General features: G+C 42.7%; 1 protein-coding gene across 1 annotated transcript in view; it reads right to left on the bottom strand.

The window, feature by feature from the left end:
* Positions 1-424: 424 nt before the first annotated feature.
* rxfp1 (relaxin family peptide receptor 1) overlaps positions 425-17,500 on the bottom strand; it is a 90,534-nt gene continuing 73,458 nt past the window's right edge. The window contains exons 11-18 of the mRNA XM_062549922.1: positions 15,448-15,519; positions 15,060-15,131; positions 14,643-14,714; positions 13,974-14,045; positions 8,652-8,881; positions 5,782-6,192; positions 5,093-5,311; positions 425-756 (exon numbers count right to left, since the gene is read on the bottom strand). Of these exons, the coding sequence (XP_062405906.1) occupies positions 425-756; positions 5,093-5,311; positions 5,782-6,192; positions 8,652-8,881; positions 13,974-14,045; positions 14,643-14,714; positions 15,060-15,131; positions 15,448-15,519 (1,480 nt within the window). The remainder of the gene's footprint in view (positions 757-5,092; positions 5,312-5,781; positions 6,193-8,651; positions 8,882-13,973; positions 14,046-14,642; positions 14,715-15,059; positions 15,132-15,447; positions 15,520-17,500) is intronic.

Below are 17,500 nucleotides of genomic sequence, written 5' to 3'. Positions count from 1 at the left end.
ATACGGATGCACCATATGCCTAATGAAGTCTATTTGGTCTGTCAGTAGACACAACATATGCCTAATGAAGTCTGTTGGTCTGTCTCTCATACAGATGCAACATATGCCTAATGAAGTCTGTTGGTCTGTCTCTCATACAGATGCAACACATGCCTAATGAAGTCTGTTGGTCTGTCTGTCATACGGATGCACCATATGCCTAATGAAGTCTGTTGGTCTGTCTGTCATACGGATGCACCATATGCCTAATGAAGTCTGTTGGTCTGCCTCTCATACGGATGCACCATATGCCTAATGAAGTCTCTTTTCACAGCAGATGACTTCCAGATGCACATGGTGCTGGGGGTGAAGTAGGTAGCACAGTTGTATGGGGGTTGGGGGCCGGGGGGAGGTGCAGTGCGGTGCAGTGCGGTCCGGTCCGGTCTCACGTCTGGCCGGCGCCGACCTCATGGAGCAGCTGGGAGGTGGCGGAGGCGCAGGAGGCGTCGGGGGGCTGCGGCGGCAGGAGGTCCGGCGAGGTGCGCATCATGGTGGTGGTGGTGGCCTGGCTCCCCTCCTGCAGAGGCACGATCTCCAGCCAGGTGAAGGAGCGCAGGTGCGCGGGCCGGTTGCCCAGCAGAGGGCGCCGCTGCTTGTAGTTGGCCCACACCTGCACCAGCGTCTCCTTAAAGGGCCGCGTGGTCAGCGTGTACAGGATGGGGTTCAGCGCGCTGTTGATGGGCAGGATGAAGATCACCACCCACGAGCTAATGGAGCCTGAGGGAGGAGGGAGGAGGGAGAAAGGGACAGGAGAGAGGAGAGGACAGGAGGAGAGAAGAGGAGAAGATAGAAGGAGAGAGGAGAGGATAGAGGGAGAGAGGAGAGGACAGGAGGAGAGAAGAGGAGGAGATAGAAGGAGAGAGGAGAGGATAGAGGGAGAGAGGAGAGGACAGGAGGAGAGAGGAGGAGAAGATAGAAGGAGAGAGGAGAGGATAGAGGGAGAAAGGAGAGGACAGGAGGAGAGAAGAGGAGATGATAGAAGGAGAGAGGAGAGGATAGAGGGAGAAAGGAGAGGACAGGAGGAGAGAAGAGGAGATGATAGAAGGAGAGAGGAGAGGATAGAGGGAGAGAGGAGAGGACAGGAGGAGAGAAGAGGAGATGATAGAAGGAGAGAAGAGAGGAGAGAGGAGAGGAGAGCAGAGAAGGAGAGAAGGAGTGTGGAGAGCAGAGAAGGAGAGAAGAGGAGAAGATAGGAGGAGAGGATATAGGGAGAGGAGAGCAGAGAAGGAGAATGAAAGAAGAGAGGACAGAAGGAAAGAAGAGGAGAAGATAGAAGGAGAGAGGAGAGGATAGAGGGAGAGAGGAGAGAAAAGAAGGAGAGAAGGAGTGAGGAGAGGACAGAAGGGGAGAAGGAGAGGAGAGGACAGAAGGAGAGAAGGAAAAGGGAAGTATAGAAAGAGAGGAGAGGATAGAAGGAGAGAAGAGAGGATAGAGGGAGAGGAGGAGATAATAGAAGTGGAGAAGAGAGGATAGAGGGAGAGAGGAGAGGATAAAAAGAGAGAGGAAAGGATAGAAGGAGAGAAGGAAGAGGAAAGTACAGAAAGAGAGGAGAGGATAGAAGGAGAGGGAAGAGCAGAGGAGGGGACCAGAAAGGAGAGGACATGATTCAAGGTAGCAGGAGGAAAGGAGAGAAGAGAAGAGATACATTATCTCTTACATAAAAGCATAAGGCGGGGATCACACTAGCCAGCGGCAAGCGGCAGGTTTCCTATTGTTCTCTATGGTTCAGCAGCGGAACGGTGGCAACGCTGGCGTAACGGCTAGCGTTGAGCAAACTGTGAGTTGAACTTGGATCAACTTTGAAGCGCAACGCTCGGCTCGTCACAATCAGTTTTGGAATGTTTAGGTATTTTAACCAATCAGATTTGTCTAAGGACGTAGCAACAAATATTGAACTTAGGAACGAGATATAATGTTTAGATTTATTATTATGGTCTGAGCGCTGCGTTACGCTTGCCGCTGCTGCTTGCCGCTGCCGCTTGCCGCTGGCTAATGTGATCCCCGCCTAAAGGAGCACAAGTTCAAAGCATAAAGATCACAATAAAAAAGAAAACATAAAAAACGCACAAGGTAAAATAATTTAAAAATAAAGAATAATCAAAAAGACAAAATAAAATACACAAAGTAGATTCATTTAAAGACAGAATCAGAATGTGAAACTCAGTGCGGTTAGCAAAGGGCATCTAAGAACAGCTTGGTCTTAAATCTAGATTTAAAAATGGCTACAGATGGGGCCTTTTTGATGTCTGAAAGTTGGTTCCAGAGCTGAACTGCTAGCAACTAAAAGCTGCTTTACCATGTTAGTTCTAACAGTAGGTTTTACTAACAGGTTTTTCTTCTGAGACCTGAGAGGTCGAGAAGGTGTGTAATGCTGAAGCACGTCTGATAGGCTTTCAGGTCCAGCTCCATTTACTGATTTATAAACAAGCAGTAATGCTTTAAAGTCAAGACTTAATGGAAGCCAGTGCGCTGACTTAAAAATTGGAGTAATGTGTTCAGTTATTTTAGTTTTTGTGAGAACCCTAGCTGCTGTGTTTTGTATCACTTTAAGCTGTTTGATAGTCTTTTAGGGAGGCCTGTGAAAAGCCAATTGCAGCAATCAACTCTGCTGGAGATAAAGGCATGAATTACTTTTTTTTCTAAATCATGTTTTGACACCAGACCTCTAAGTTTGGCAATATTTTTGAGGTGGTAAAAAGCTGATTTAGTTACTGCTTTCATGTGGCTGTTGAAATGTAGATCACTGCCAATTCGTGACAGATGGGAACAAGTCAGGAGAGGACAGGATGGGAGGGTGCAAGATGAGAAGAGTGGAGGTAGAGAGGGCCAACAAGGATGCGAGAGGATGAGAGGAAAGTAAAGATGAAGGAAAGACAAAAGAAAGGAGGTGGGAGTGAAAGAGAGAGAGGCCAAAAAAAGAGAGAAAAGAGGAAGTTAAATGACTGTGCTTGTCACATTTAATCCTTTCCAGAGCAATCAGTAACAGTTTTTCTATGTGTTGAGGGGTTGAACTAATCCTATTATGGCAAAAGCTTGGCTCAACTTGTTAGAGAACTCTCAAATACTCAACAGCACATTGACACGAGGCCTCTTCTCTAGACTGGGCTTATTATCAGGCGCTGAGTCAAACAGCAAAGTCATCCCTTGACCGGCTGGCATTTGCAAAGCCTGTGACCTGTGGTGGTCAAGTGCTCTGAGCCCTGGCCCAGTGGACGCAGCCAGAATGACAGTCCAAGCAAGACGTGTGCAGAATGAGGAAGCTCCTCAGGTGAGGTGTGCGCCAGCTGCTAATTAGAGGGTGGGTCAGCTAGCATCATCCATACCAATGCTAGTCAATTAGGTACAGCAGTCTAGTGTGCTAGTCAATAATATATGGATGTACTGTATGTGTGTATATGTGTGTTCTGTGGGGAATTCACAAACAAACAAACACACACACATAGATCGATAGAGAGAGAGAGAGAGAGAGAGAGAGAGAGAGAGAGAGAGAGAGAGAGAGAGAGAGAGAGAGAGAGAGAGAGAGAGAGAGAGAGAGAGAGAGAGAGATACACTGAGAGTTAGCTTCCCTCATTTCACTTAAGTTTCCACACAGGTTTTGGTACAGGGCTATAATGCCCAAAGCAAATGGATGTTAAACAGACCACTTAATTCAACAGATCTAACAGAAACTGATGCATCACAATTTGCCACGGTGGGAATTATATGGTAATGTTCCAACACTTTCACTTGAGTTAATATTCTACAGATCTGTCATCATTACTGGCACAACAGGAATCTCATGGGGATTTTATTCAAATTCACACTGCATTTTTCAAACATTTCTTGGAATGAAAGCTGTATGTCCCAAAATGACAAAAAATCGGACTTGTCTTGTGCTATCTGCTCATTTGCTGGTTGGTATTCCTCTGAAGTAGAGTTTCAGAACTCGGTGTAGAAACAGGCCTCTACTAATGCCCCCTGTGATGAAAAGTCTCCTCCATATCACTGTGCCTTCTTCAGCAGTGTGCTCTGCATTACAATGAGAAAGTGTCGATTCCACCTGTGTTTAAAGCTAAGTCATGCATAGCAATAATAATAATAATAATAATAATAATAATAATAATAATAATAATAATAATAATAACCAGATGTACCGCATGTGCCCCAGTGTTACGGTATCATAGCGTCGGTCATAATAATAACAATATGTTTAATTTATATAACGCCTTTCTCAAACCTACAGTAGGTCGCTTCACATAATGGAAGGAAAATAAAGAACTAACCAATAAACCACAAGAAAATACAACAAACAAACCAACAACCAAACTATACAACAAAGAGAAGCTAAGTGTACAGGGCTATGTGTTGGGTGTGGAGGAGAAGTGATCATTAATTAAACAAAATAGTCTTGAGATGTGCTTTGAAGAAATGAAGAGAAGGACAGTTATGAAGAGGATGGGGGAGGGCGTTCCAGAGTTTGGGGGTCATGATTCATGGCACTAACAGACCTGTCACCCAGGGTGGAGAGTCTGCTGCAGGGGATAGTAAAACCACTTTGGTCAGAGGATCTAAGTGAGTGGGAAGGAGCTCGGAGTCATGTAGGGGGAGCAAGGTTTCGGAGGGCTTTGAAGGTGAGTATCCGTAGACTCATTCTAACAGATGTCAGACTGTTAGCACTGGTTTAACCCTGTTTTTGATCCTAACTCTTCCTGTATCTAGCGCTGTTCTGGCCCTCATTTGGCCCAGATATGGCCCTGATCCCCCTAAGAGGATCTGAGTCTCTTTCCCAGTCAGCTCCATTGATACATTGATATCTCATGGATCTGCACACTATGTCCCTCCAGAGCATAGAGTGCCCTGTGGAGAGACGCCGGTGGTCAGTGCTGTCTGATCAATGCTGTCTAGTGGTCAGTACTGCAGGTGGTCAGTACTGCAGGTGGTCTGTGCTGTAGGTGGTCAGTGGTGTCTAGTGGTCTGTGCTGTCTAGTGGTCAGTACTGCAGGTGGTGAGTGCTGTAGGTGGTCAGTACTGTCTAGTGGTCAGTGCTGTACGTGGTCAGTGCTGTCTGGCTCACCTGGGATCTCCACCTGCATGAGTGATAAGATCTTGAGGATGAAGATGGGGATCCAGCAGAGCGAGTCTGTGATGACAATGGAGAAGAAGCGCTTGGCGATGGTCAGCTCTTTCTTGATGTGGTTAGTGTACTTGGTGGTCTGCGTGCCGGTTCTCTGGATGTTGTAGAACATGCTGCCATAAGACAGGACGATGATGAGGAACGCTGCCAGATTCAGCCCTGTGGACAGACGGGGTAAAACACAATTTACACACATGACACAAATACACACACATATGCCAGTCTGGCTCTGCATCAGACTCACAATCACTGTCAGCAACACTGTCTCAACATCTCCCTTCCATATCAACATCGCCCACACAACCTTTTGCTTCTGTCCAATACTTCCATCTCAACATCTCCCACACAATCTGTTTCTTCTGTCCAATAGCACCATATCAACATCTCCCACACAATCTATTTCTTCTGTCCAATACGTCCATCTCAACATCACCCACACAATCTGTTTCTTCTGTTCAATACTTCTATTTTATCTTAGCAAGGGAACAGGGACTGGTCTGCTTTGACAAGTTAATACAGTACATAAGTCAAACAAAATACAAGATGCATGTTGATGTGAACTAAACAAAAGACAATCCGCTAGCAGTGATCCCCCCCCACCCCTTCTTGTCCCCTCCAGGCCACCGTACCGAGGAAGATGACGATGGAGTAGATCTGCGCCCCCTCCGTCTCCCGCTGCTCCGAGTGCAGGGGGAAGCACACGCCGTTGGTGCCGTAGAAGTTCCGGAACACGCCTTTGCAGACGAGCGGCAGGAAGGCGATGACGAAGCCCAGCACCCAGATGACCGCCAGGATGGTGACGGTGCGGCGCCGGCCCGGCGTCAGGTAGCGGAACGGGTACACGATGCAGATGTACTTCTCCAGCGTCAGGTAGGTGAGCAGCAGCACGCTGACCTCGGTGGACAGCATGGCCAGAGAGCCCACCACCTGGCATGCCGCGCTGTCCATCCAGGCCTGCGCGTGCCGGTTGTACTCGCCGCGGAACTTGAGGTCGTACGCGCCGATCATGAACAGGTACACGCCCATCAGCCCGTCAGCACCTGCGGGAGCACACGGGAGCACGCTGAGGACACTGTGTGTGTGTGTGTACAGTATGCTTGGGTGCGTGCCTGTGTGTGTGTGTGTGTGTGTGTGTGTGTGTGTGCCTGTGTGTGCCTGTGTGTGTGTGCGTGTGCACATTGCCCATATCTGACGCACAGGCTAAGCATGACACAAGGTCAATTACAGGTCGATTTGTAATAGGCCACACAGGCTGGTTTATGGGTCTGTAAGGAGAAGCTTATCAATAGCGTGATATGTATCCACCTTATTCCTTAACCCGGAAATATGTATCGTTGCGATGGTTACGATACGGTTTTCAACTTCCGTTCATTCTGTTAACATGTGCGTTCTCCGTAGCGAACTAGATTATGCCTCAACTTAGATTTCTTTCGAAATGTTGACAATTCTGCCCTCGGCATGTATATACTACATCATATATAACCAATATAAAATGGAAAAGTTTACTTTTATATGCGTTATGATATGTTAAGCACCGTAAACCGTCACGTTAAAACAGATACAATGCAGCTTCGCCGGAAATAGAAAACCGTTTCGGTGTCATGGCGACCCCCATTGTTGGCTGCGGAATATCGTGGATAGATTACACAATCTGGACTGGTGTTCTTGACTGGTGTCCCAAGCTGATCTCCAAGCAAAATAATGGGTAATGCGTCTGACTGTGGTCCTCATAGAGCTTCACATACGACAGCTGTCAATCAGAACTGATCTAGTGGACACTGAGCCGAGAATATAGACAGCTGTCAATCAGAACTGATCTAGTGGACACTTAGCTGAGAACATTCAGAAAGCTGTCAATCAGAAGTAATCTTGTGAACACTACATACAGCTGTCAATCAGAACTGATCTTGTGGACTATGCAGACAGCTGTCAATCAGAACTGATCTTGTGGACACTTAGCTGAGAACATTCAGACAGCTGTCAATCAGAACTGATCTAGTGGACACTTAGCTGAGAACATTCAGACAGCTGTCAATCAGAGGTAATCTTGTGGACAATGCAGACAGCTGTCAATCCGAACTGATCTTGTGGACACTGAGCTAAGAGCACGGTCAGAGGACCAGTCTCAGTCTTGAGTGACAGGAGACGAGAGGAGACCCCCCACCCCCCACCCCACACACACACAAACACCAAATGGGCATCAAAGCTGGTATCTGTGATCCTTGATATTTCTCAGTGTGCTTGACAGCCTGGCCACATGTGAGATTAGGCCAGCTGGGTTCGATTCATCTAAAGCAAACCAAATCAGCAGGAAATCCGCTGCTCGCTTAGGCACCGCATTGCAACATCAAAGTTGAATGCATTAGCGTCTCCTCTACACATGCCTCAGATCTGGGGAACGATGGCTACGCCACATACTGTATGTCTCAACAGAGCACTGAATGCGCTTATATCTACATATGTCACACCACGATGGCCTCTTTGAAGTCCGCAGATCCAAGAAATCTATCAAAGCTGCATTTTACTGGCTGCTCTCGTTAGAGACGGTTCAGTAACCAGGGGAGTTGACCGCAGGCTCAGTAACCCGGGGAGACGACCCCACACAAAAGAGGGAGGCGATGAGCACTGCCGGTGATGGAGAGCTCCTCGTGGGGAGAGAGCGGGCCAGGCGGGCCGACACATCAGAGGACTTTTGGGGGAACTGCAGGGGACCCCAAGGAGCACATGACACAACGAGAACCTACAGGGACACGAGTGCAGTGATCTGAGGGGAAGATGGTGTGTGTGGACTGGATGTGTGTGTGGACTCAGAGGAAGATGGTGTGTGTGTACAGTATGTGTGTGTATATATGTGCTTGTGTGTGTATATGTGTGTGTGTGTGTGTGTGTGTATGTGTGTGTGTGTGTGTGTGTGTGTAAATGTGTATGTGTATGTGTATGTGTGTGTGAGTGTGTGTGTGTGTGTGTGTGTACTGTATGTATGTGTGTGTGTGTGTGTGTGTGTGTGTGTGTGGACTGGGGAACCAAAGGGAGCATGACCAGGCCACAAATGGATTATTTCTGTCAAGAGAGTTGAAATGAAACAAGATACTTCTGACTTCAGTGTTGATTAATGTCCATATAGAAGGGTGCACACACACACACACACACACACACACACACACACACACACACACACACACACACACACACACACACACACACACACACACACACACACACGCACAGTCACACACACACACACACACACACACACACACACACACACACACACACACACACACATACATACACACACAAATCTAAATACAAATGCAAATAAGCTACACACACAAACACTCATATTTTATTTCATTCCACCATCCCAAAAACTACAGAGGGCATTTGTCATCTGGTAGCACAATCTGGTGGAAATCATCGGCAATTAAACAGGGATTAATATTCAGAGCTCAAATCTCTGTACAAATCTCAACATGTGCTGTAGATGCGTGGTACTTACAGCAGAGCGAGATGATGCACATGGCGTGGAGTTTGTTCTCCGAGCGGATGTACGATCGCATGCAGATTACAAAGACGTTGCCGAAGCAAGTGGTTGCCGAGACAACCCACACGAAGACTCGGAGCACGATGTTGGCCAGCATGTCCTCTAGCGAGGAGATGCCGTCGGTGTTGGGCTTACAGCTGCGCACGTGAGGCGCGTAGCCGCAGTACTGGAACTTCTTGAAGTAGCTGAGGAGAAGAGAGGACAGCAGAACATGTTAACGTCTTGAAGTAACTGAGGAGAAGAGAGGACAGCAGAACATGTTAACTTCTTGAAGTAACTGAGGAGAAGAGAGGACAGCAGAACATGTTAACTTCTTGAAGTAACTGTGGAGAAGAGAGGACAGCAGAACATGTTAACGTCTTGAAATAACTGAGGAGAAGAGAGAAGTACACTGCAAAAAAGGAGTGTCTACAAACGAGATATAATTGAGGTAAAAGGTACTCAAAACAAATTAAATTATCTGTCCATGCAACAAGATGATTTCACTTCACAATATTTCTTGAATATAGATAACTATAGATAATAATCTAGAAATAAGATATACAGTGGGGAGAAAATGTATTTGATACCATGCTAAAGTTGCCTAAAAAGAGGAATATAAAATCATCATTTGACAATTGATCTTAATGGCTTAATTCAAAACATGAGTAAAAATAGAACCACTAAGTACACCAATTTTCTTTGTGATAAAGGAATGTATCCTAAATAAATAAATGTTCTTCCTAAATGCTAGGGGGAAGGAAGTATTTGACCCCCTATGTAACCCTATGGGAATTTAACACATAGGGTTAACATAGGGTCAGGCAGATTTTTATTTATTTTTATAAGACCAGCTATTTTATGGATCCAGGATATTATGCATGAAATAGCTGGTCTTAAAAAATAAAAATCTGCCTGACTCTATCTGCCTGATAAATTTCCCTTGGCTATCGGAATTAAGGTACCTGTAATTGAGCTCAATGCAAATCAAACAGGCGAATAGGCCTACTGGAAAAAGCACCATGCCAATCTCTAGCTATGGTGAAGGGTATGTGATGTGGGGCTATTTTAATTCCAAAGGCCAAGGGAACTTTATTAGGATGCATAATATCCTGGATCCATGAAATAGCTGGCCTTTAAAAATAAAAATCTGCCTGCCCCTATGTTAACCCTGTGTTAAATTCCCATAGGGTTACAAAGGGGATCAATTACTTCCTTCCCTTAGCATTTAAGGAAAACATTTATTTATTAACGATACATTCTTCAATCACAAAGAAAATGAGTGTCCTTGGCAGTTTGATTTTTATTCATTTTTTGAATTAAGGCATTAAGATCAATTGTCAAATGATGATTTTATATTCCTGTTTTAGCATGGTATCAAATGCATGTGCTCCCCACTGTATACAGTGTAAAGTCGAACACTTAAATAAGAAATTATTATCTAACTAAATAGATAGGATAGGATAATAACTGATCCTAACTAAATCTAGTTTAGTCATTTTTTTCGTTTTTAATCTTGATAAGAATCCAACACACAGAGCATGTTTTAGGAGCAGTAGAGAACAGGCTCCATTTGCAGCAGAGGGGAAAGAGATGTTCTAGTTGTTTCCTAAGAGAGGGTTTTCATCATAGCAATTTAACATGAACTCTTTCAAAAATCCCTATTGAAATTCCCCAAGTCCCTATTTTACATACGGTTGCTGTGAGATATTTAATCCTGATGCAGAAGTCAAGGTGTACTCTGTCATTTAAGAGCAGTATCCAGGGGAGAATATGCACCATGCTGGAGTGAAAGAATGCATGGTATGGTTAAGCCTTGATTCAAATTAGAGGTGGGCATAGATTAATTTTGTTAATCTAGATTAATCTCACTGTAATCTTGAAATTAATCTAGATTAATCTAGATTAATTTTAGGTTGCACCAGCGCAAAATTTAGGTGCACCCACATTTTTCATTGCATCGCCTTTAACGCTAAAAGGTCACCTTTTTATTGCTGTCCTTTCATATAATGTTTTTTTAACAACAAAAAGTCTAGAAAAAGCTTGAAACACAATAAAAGATTTTTTTCTTTACAAAATTATTTATATAAGCCTATTCTACATACTGAAATGTCTGATATTCATGACAGCACACTTTATGCAGATTGCAGCCTACTATTCATATTACAACTCTGCCTCTTTAATTCAGCTGTCTGCTTGAAACCTCAAAATGTAAACAAAGTAGCATAGTTGGCTAGTTTATCATAGTTTACTAGTTGGACTGCTCAGTTTCCCCACGTGTGTTTACTGTAAGTTTGAATGTGGGCTAATACTTTTTCTCCTTTCGAGTTTTGGAGTTGGAAAACATTGGTATTGAGATTATCATCCAACTCATGCAAGAGTGACTTGAATGTAAGAGTTTTAATCAACTTTCTGCAGCAATGATGCTAACCGGAATTTATATTAATTTAGCTAACGTCTTCTATATGCATCATTGCTTTCACCATAGTGAATGTTTTATTTGGACTAAATGTGCATGTCGAGGGGCGGGTCGCGACTCGCGAGTGTCCATTGAGCGCGCGGCGCACGGGAGAGTGAGGGAGAGGGAGAGGGAGAGCAAGAGAAAGCGGGCCAAGGAGAGGGGGGTTACTTCTATTAGGAATGAGCGATCAGGTGCCGATTCGGGAGGGGTCTGAGCTTATCGTCCATGTTGGGAGGATGTATCATTGGTTACTGTTTGGTAAAGTTGCACGCATAGTCTACAATGACAACTTGTGAAAGAAAACAGCCGAGCAGCGTCAGGTGCAACAGTGCGACCTAGACTTTTTTCAGGCGCACTCTTAAACATTGGCGTTCGCGCTAAGATATCAAGGTGAAAGTGATCATAGCTTGCGTGGTATAGACCCAGCTCCCAGCCCAACTTTGAGAATAGATTAACGCCGATATTTTTTTTATCGCCCGATATGTTGCACGATAACGCAGCACGTTAACGGGCCATTCTGCAACTACGGGCATTTTTAAGTCCCCAGAATGAAAATGAACATAAATTTCAAAATTTGAACTGAAATGTTTTTGAAATGTATGTGCAGTGGTATGGTACACTTTGACAAAAAAAAGAATCCCCAAAAAATGTGATTTAATAACATTTCCAACTCATTTAACATGTCAAAACACGCCTTTTGGTTGTGTCCCCGGACGACAAAATCCATGATTAAACATTTTAAAAGGGCTTTTTTTAAAAATAAAAAAATATAAAAAAAATGTATTCTATTAAAGAAAAATATACTTTTAATCATGCTAAAGTTCTTTTTTGTCTTCCAACATTATTTATATGATTTAAAAATTAAAATACACCTGTCCCTAACTTTTGAGTCCTTACCGCAACACTTATGAAATGCCATAGAAAAACATATTTCCCCAAGCCAAACAAATCTAGTTTCCATGGACACCAAAGACTTCAGGAGACCACATTGTTCACATAGTTTGACCTTCCACAATACGTGTCCCAAAATTTGGAGAAATCAAGGTAAATATGATAACTCCCTATGTAGTACTTATTGTGTGTCCTTACCGGGCAGCCTAGTAATTCTGTATTTTGCATAAAATGTTAAAAATAAAATAATATTAAAATGTAACTAGTGTATATAAGAGAGTGTGAGAAATAGCTAATTCAGCAGACCTTGCTAGATGTCTTTTTTCTTCAATATTAGCTTAAATGTCATTACCGCAGCATGTCTTTACCGCAGCACTTCTGCCAGGGACTCTACTTTCAGGATGCTTAGATTAGATATGTTTTCATTTTTGATGAAGATTTTGATAGTAAATAACTAATAGACCAATATATATGCTTGATCAATGAAAAATACCATTTTCACGGCTTAGTTGATGTATTTTCATTCAGAAAAACACCCTTTGGTCAATTTTTGTCCATAATTATACAGAAAAAAATGACCAAATAGTGTTTTCAAGCTGTTTTAGCACTACTGCCTACTACCCTGTCCCTGTGTCCCTATGTGCCTGTGTTGTGTTCAATTTCAAACATCCACATATACTGTGACACTGTACAGACATTTTGCTCGGTTCACAATTGTTGTCATTACCGCAACAAGGTGTCATTACTGTAGCAAGATGTCATTACCGCAGCAATGCATTTATCTTTTTTCTTTTCTTTTTTTCTAAAAAATGTGTTCATAAAAATGTTTTCAAAGTTATCGAACATGTAGACTACATATTGGAGCAATATTAAATTATATACATTTGTCATTTTAGTTATTTTGGTGAGTATGAGTACTATTGACATTTGTGTCAACGGTCCGATTCCTCTCCTGGTACACAGGAAGTCTTAACATTTTCTATTTTAACATGTTTATTAAATTCATTGAGGATGATTACAAGTAAGGGTTGATTGCAGTGAATACAAAGGTGAGGAAATTGTGTGAAATTTTTAAAAATATATGGATAAATTTACTGTTCTTTCTCTGTTGCGGTAATGACATTCCCTGAGAAACAAATTAAGAAAATCATAAAAAAAAACATGTGTTCACAAAAATCTTTTCAAAGTTGTCAAACATGTAGACTACATATTGGAGCAATATTAAATAATATACATTTGTCATTTTAGCTTTTTTTGTGAGTATGAGTACTATTGACATTTGTGTCAACGGTCTTGATTCCCCTCCTGGTACACAGGAAGACTTAAAATGTTCTATTTTAACATGTTTATTAAATTCTTTGAAGATGATAAGTAAGAGTTGATTGCAGTGAATACAAAGGTGAGGAAATTGTGTGAAAAAATTAAAAGAAATATGGATACATTTACTGTTCTTTCTCTGTTGCGGTAATGACATTCCCCGAGAAACAAATTAACAAAATCATTTAAAAAAACATTTTCATAACTAAAATCTTCATGACTTTTTCCAAATTTGTGTACTTACATGTTTGTTGGACATGATGTAATGGTTTAAATTAAAATTCAAAAGGGTTTATTTTCCTCAGTTAGGGAATTCAAAAGTGCCCGTAGTTACAGAAAGGCCCTAACGCCGATAACGGCCCACCACTAATTCAAATACATCTTGGCTTCACTGATAAAGAAATAAACAGGTTTATAGCATGCAAAGCTTCAACCCATTTTCTAATTGAATGGGTTTCAAATATTACTGCCATCGGTTCAGCTTGCATATTTATGGAGTTTACACACACACACACACACACACACACACACACACACACACACAAACACACATACACACACACATACACACACACACACACACACACACACACAGGGGAACAGGGGAACAGAGCAGTGAGGACACCTACATGTGTGTGAGGTTCCTGAGGGGCTCAAACATGCGTCTCTGGATGTTCCCAATCTCGATTCCCTCAATGACCCTGCAGGAAAGGAAACAGCGTCATCATTCCCCAAGCAGTGCACACTCAGAAGAGCTAGGGGCCTTTCAAATGACGGCTCCTCTTCCGTTAATGCAGCCTCTCTCTCTTTGCTTTCCTCTCCCTTCAGAACACAAACATTTGTTTCCACACAGACTCTTACTCAGGGTAATGCTTTGATGTGTGCCCTAAAATGGGACATCATTCCTGTAAGAGGAGAAGCAAAAAGGCACCAGTGTGGCCTACTTCATCTGAATCAGAGGAGCATGTTCAAGAAGCCATATTTTCTAAAATAACCCCTCTGTCTACTCTGTTTCATACAGACTGCGTTCAGAACACACATTCAGGAATCCATTCAAACATACAGTTATATACTGTACTTCAAACATCAACATGAAGTACAGTATATAACTGTATGTGCGTCAGCAGATGGTTGACTGCAAATTCAAACTCATAACACAGGCCTATGGATCCGCAAGCTTATGTGAAATATTTATCTTCAGAGATTCACAATCTCTGTGTTTCCCTCACATAGAAATGAACAGTAAAGTTTCACTGCAGCTTTTGTAAAATTCATTTTTAGGCTAGGAGATTGCTCACAATGATTTTAGCTTATGCAGGTTGTCGAAATGATCCACCTCCAGATCAAGAATGGGGTTGTAGGAGATATTCCTGTACAGATAACAAAATTAATATGATGCCATATCACAATCACCACAATTCCATATTATGTTAGTAAGATTAAAGGCTTCTGGGTCTTATTACAAAAAATCAAGATAATGAAGGCTGGCGCCCATCAGACACGTACACGGCACGCAGTGACAAGAAAAAAAATAGAACTCCATTGTTTTTAACGGCGCAAAGCCCACTAGAAATGCCTGCCGCGCAGCAGCCGCACAGGGGGGTTAGAAAATGATCCTAACATCCTGCGCGTCAAGCCCACACCGCTGAACACCGTGTCCGGTGGGCGCCGGCCTAAAGAAGCCAAAGTCCAGACCGAGATCAAGGAACACTTACAACTGAAGCAAATCTAGCAGGTGCACAAAGAGATGAGGTGGGAAAGCTGTGATGCGGTTGTTGGACAGGTCCCTGCAAAGAACACACACCATTTACTGACAGAAATAGATGAAGTCCTTTGAAATTGCAGCCCTGGCAGGGTAGTCTCCAGGCATTTTCTTTCAGCAAATGGTACTTTTTTCCCCCCCTTAGATCTGCCAGGGAGAATGGCATATTTGTTTTCGCTGAAAGACTTGCCTTAGAGATACGTTGACTTTCTAATTGGAGCAGGGGTGTGTGCTAATACAATTACGGTAGGTCAAACGTAAATGTAAATGTGTTTTTGTGCTGTAGGATGTAAACCCGCTTCAGAGAAAAGGAATGACATTTCAGAGAGAATCCAACTCACAGCTCGCCAAGTTTGTGAAGAGGAGAAAAAGCCTGGTCATGAAGATGGCTAATTTTGTTCCGCTGTAACACACTGTAAGAAAGGCACATGAAAACACCCACATACACACACACACACACACACACACACACACACACACACAGACACAGACACAGACACAGACACAGACACAGACACAGACACAGACACACACACACACACACACACACACACACACACACACACACACACACATCATTATGAGATTAAAAAAAACAAATAACTAAATAACATGCCAAATATATTACCAAACATTAAGCTTGTTTGATATTGGACATTTTAGAAGTGGTTTGTACCGTGTCTATACTCCCACAACAAAAACACAACCTTGTTTGTTCCCGAGCCTTCCCATATGGGTGATTGGTGGTCTTAAGAGTGTCTGTGTTCCCCTATTAGATTGCATCCTTGAACACTGCTCAATAAAGGTCTGAAACCCCATTTCAACTACTGACGCAGCCAGTTCATTGATATTCATTGAGAGGCGTGATAGGGAAGGGAATTGACTTGACACAAAAATTTAAATGCAGATTAGAAAAAATATAACCGTGAGACACAGCTCAATTGTCGATGAAAAGCACACAGAAGCAGGCCACAGGTCTCTTGTGCATTCGACTGGAGTGAACACTGGACAATTTACACTTGAGTGGCGCAAACAACCTAAATCCAACATCTACATTGTAATGTTTAATCAACACACAAGCTACTTAATGATTAGGAACTAATTGATCAGTTGTCAACGATTAAAATGAAATGTAATCAACAATTAAATTAAATCTGTCATTTACGTTAGGGATAATGGCCAACACTAGTATCAAAAGTTAATGCACGTTTGAGGTGTTAATGTGAAGCCAACACATAGGTGTGCAAATATCTGGGAGTTAAGTGATGTCCCTTAAGAGTGTACCGTCACACCGGTGTGTTTGGAGTGTTGGAAAATTAACATTCTAAAGAATGTCTGGGTTCATTGAATTCTACATAGAATTTTAGAATGTTGAATTGTTGCGGAATGGAATCTTGTGTTAGAATGTTCAAAACCCACCCTTTTAAAGGTTAAGAGCACACCATGACTGGAGGACAACAAACACATTTGAGGATGTCACCTTGAGCCTTGAGAGATACTGATTAACATTTGTCACCACCGAAGACGAAAACAATGAGCAATTAGACAGCACTCTAACTGCAGGGTGGAGAGGAGAGTGGCTCACACACGTGAGGCCAATTTATAGTCCAGATGACAAGTCTCACTTGATAAAATATGACATAAAAGCGACACAATGACTATCTGCCTCGGTGTCATGGAGCTTGATATCCAAAAAATGGTGTAGAATAGATGTTGCATACTCGGATTGGATATCAACTCAAGGCCCGGGACCTCATTATTCATCAGTACTTTCAAGACCTCTCAGGTCTCAGGAGCAAACTTGTTCGTAAAACCTGCTGTTAGAACTAAACATGGTGAATCATGCATGCTGTTTTCAGGGCATAAAGGAAACAAAACCTTTTTCAGTGAGTGCAACATATCCATCTCAACTAATTTTCAGATAAAATAAAGATAAGAATGAGAAGTTGATGAAAACGTTGAAAAAGAGAAAACATGTTATTTTAAAAGAGCTTGCGTAATCTTGCGCATTGCAACATTTTGCCTATCTTGACCTCAACCCTGATAACTCCACTACTGACAGTCATGTGACTTGGTCTCTATGGAGACAAACCATACATGATAAACATCAGCTTCACATCCAGAATCTAAACCGGAAGTCAACATCAACAGCTCATTCCCTTACTGTTTTTATGAAATGGTAAATTAATGTAATGGGCTTTTCCCCCGATCAGCTTAATCGGAAAATAAAACAATCTGATATATTCATGTATGAGTGCAGAGTACTGTACTATCTGTCACTTTCATCTCTGTGCTAGCTCTGATAGATAGTGAAGGCACTAGCACACACACACACACACACACACACACACACACACACACACACACACACACACACACACACACACACACACA

Source organism: Sardina pilchardus, chromosome 11 (assembly GCF_963854185.1).
Source record: "Sardina pilchardus chromosome 11, fSarPil1.1, whole genome shotgun sequence".
Lineage (NCBI taxonomy): Eukaryota > Metazoa > Chordata > Actinopteri > Clupeiformes > Clupeidae > Sardina > Sardina pilchardus.
This window is presented reverse-complemented; position numbering and strand designations above follow the sequence as displayed.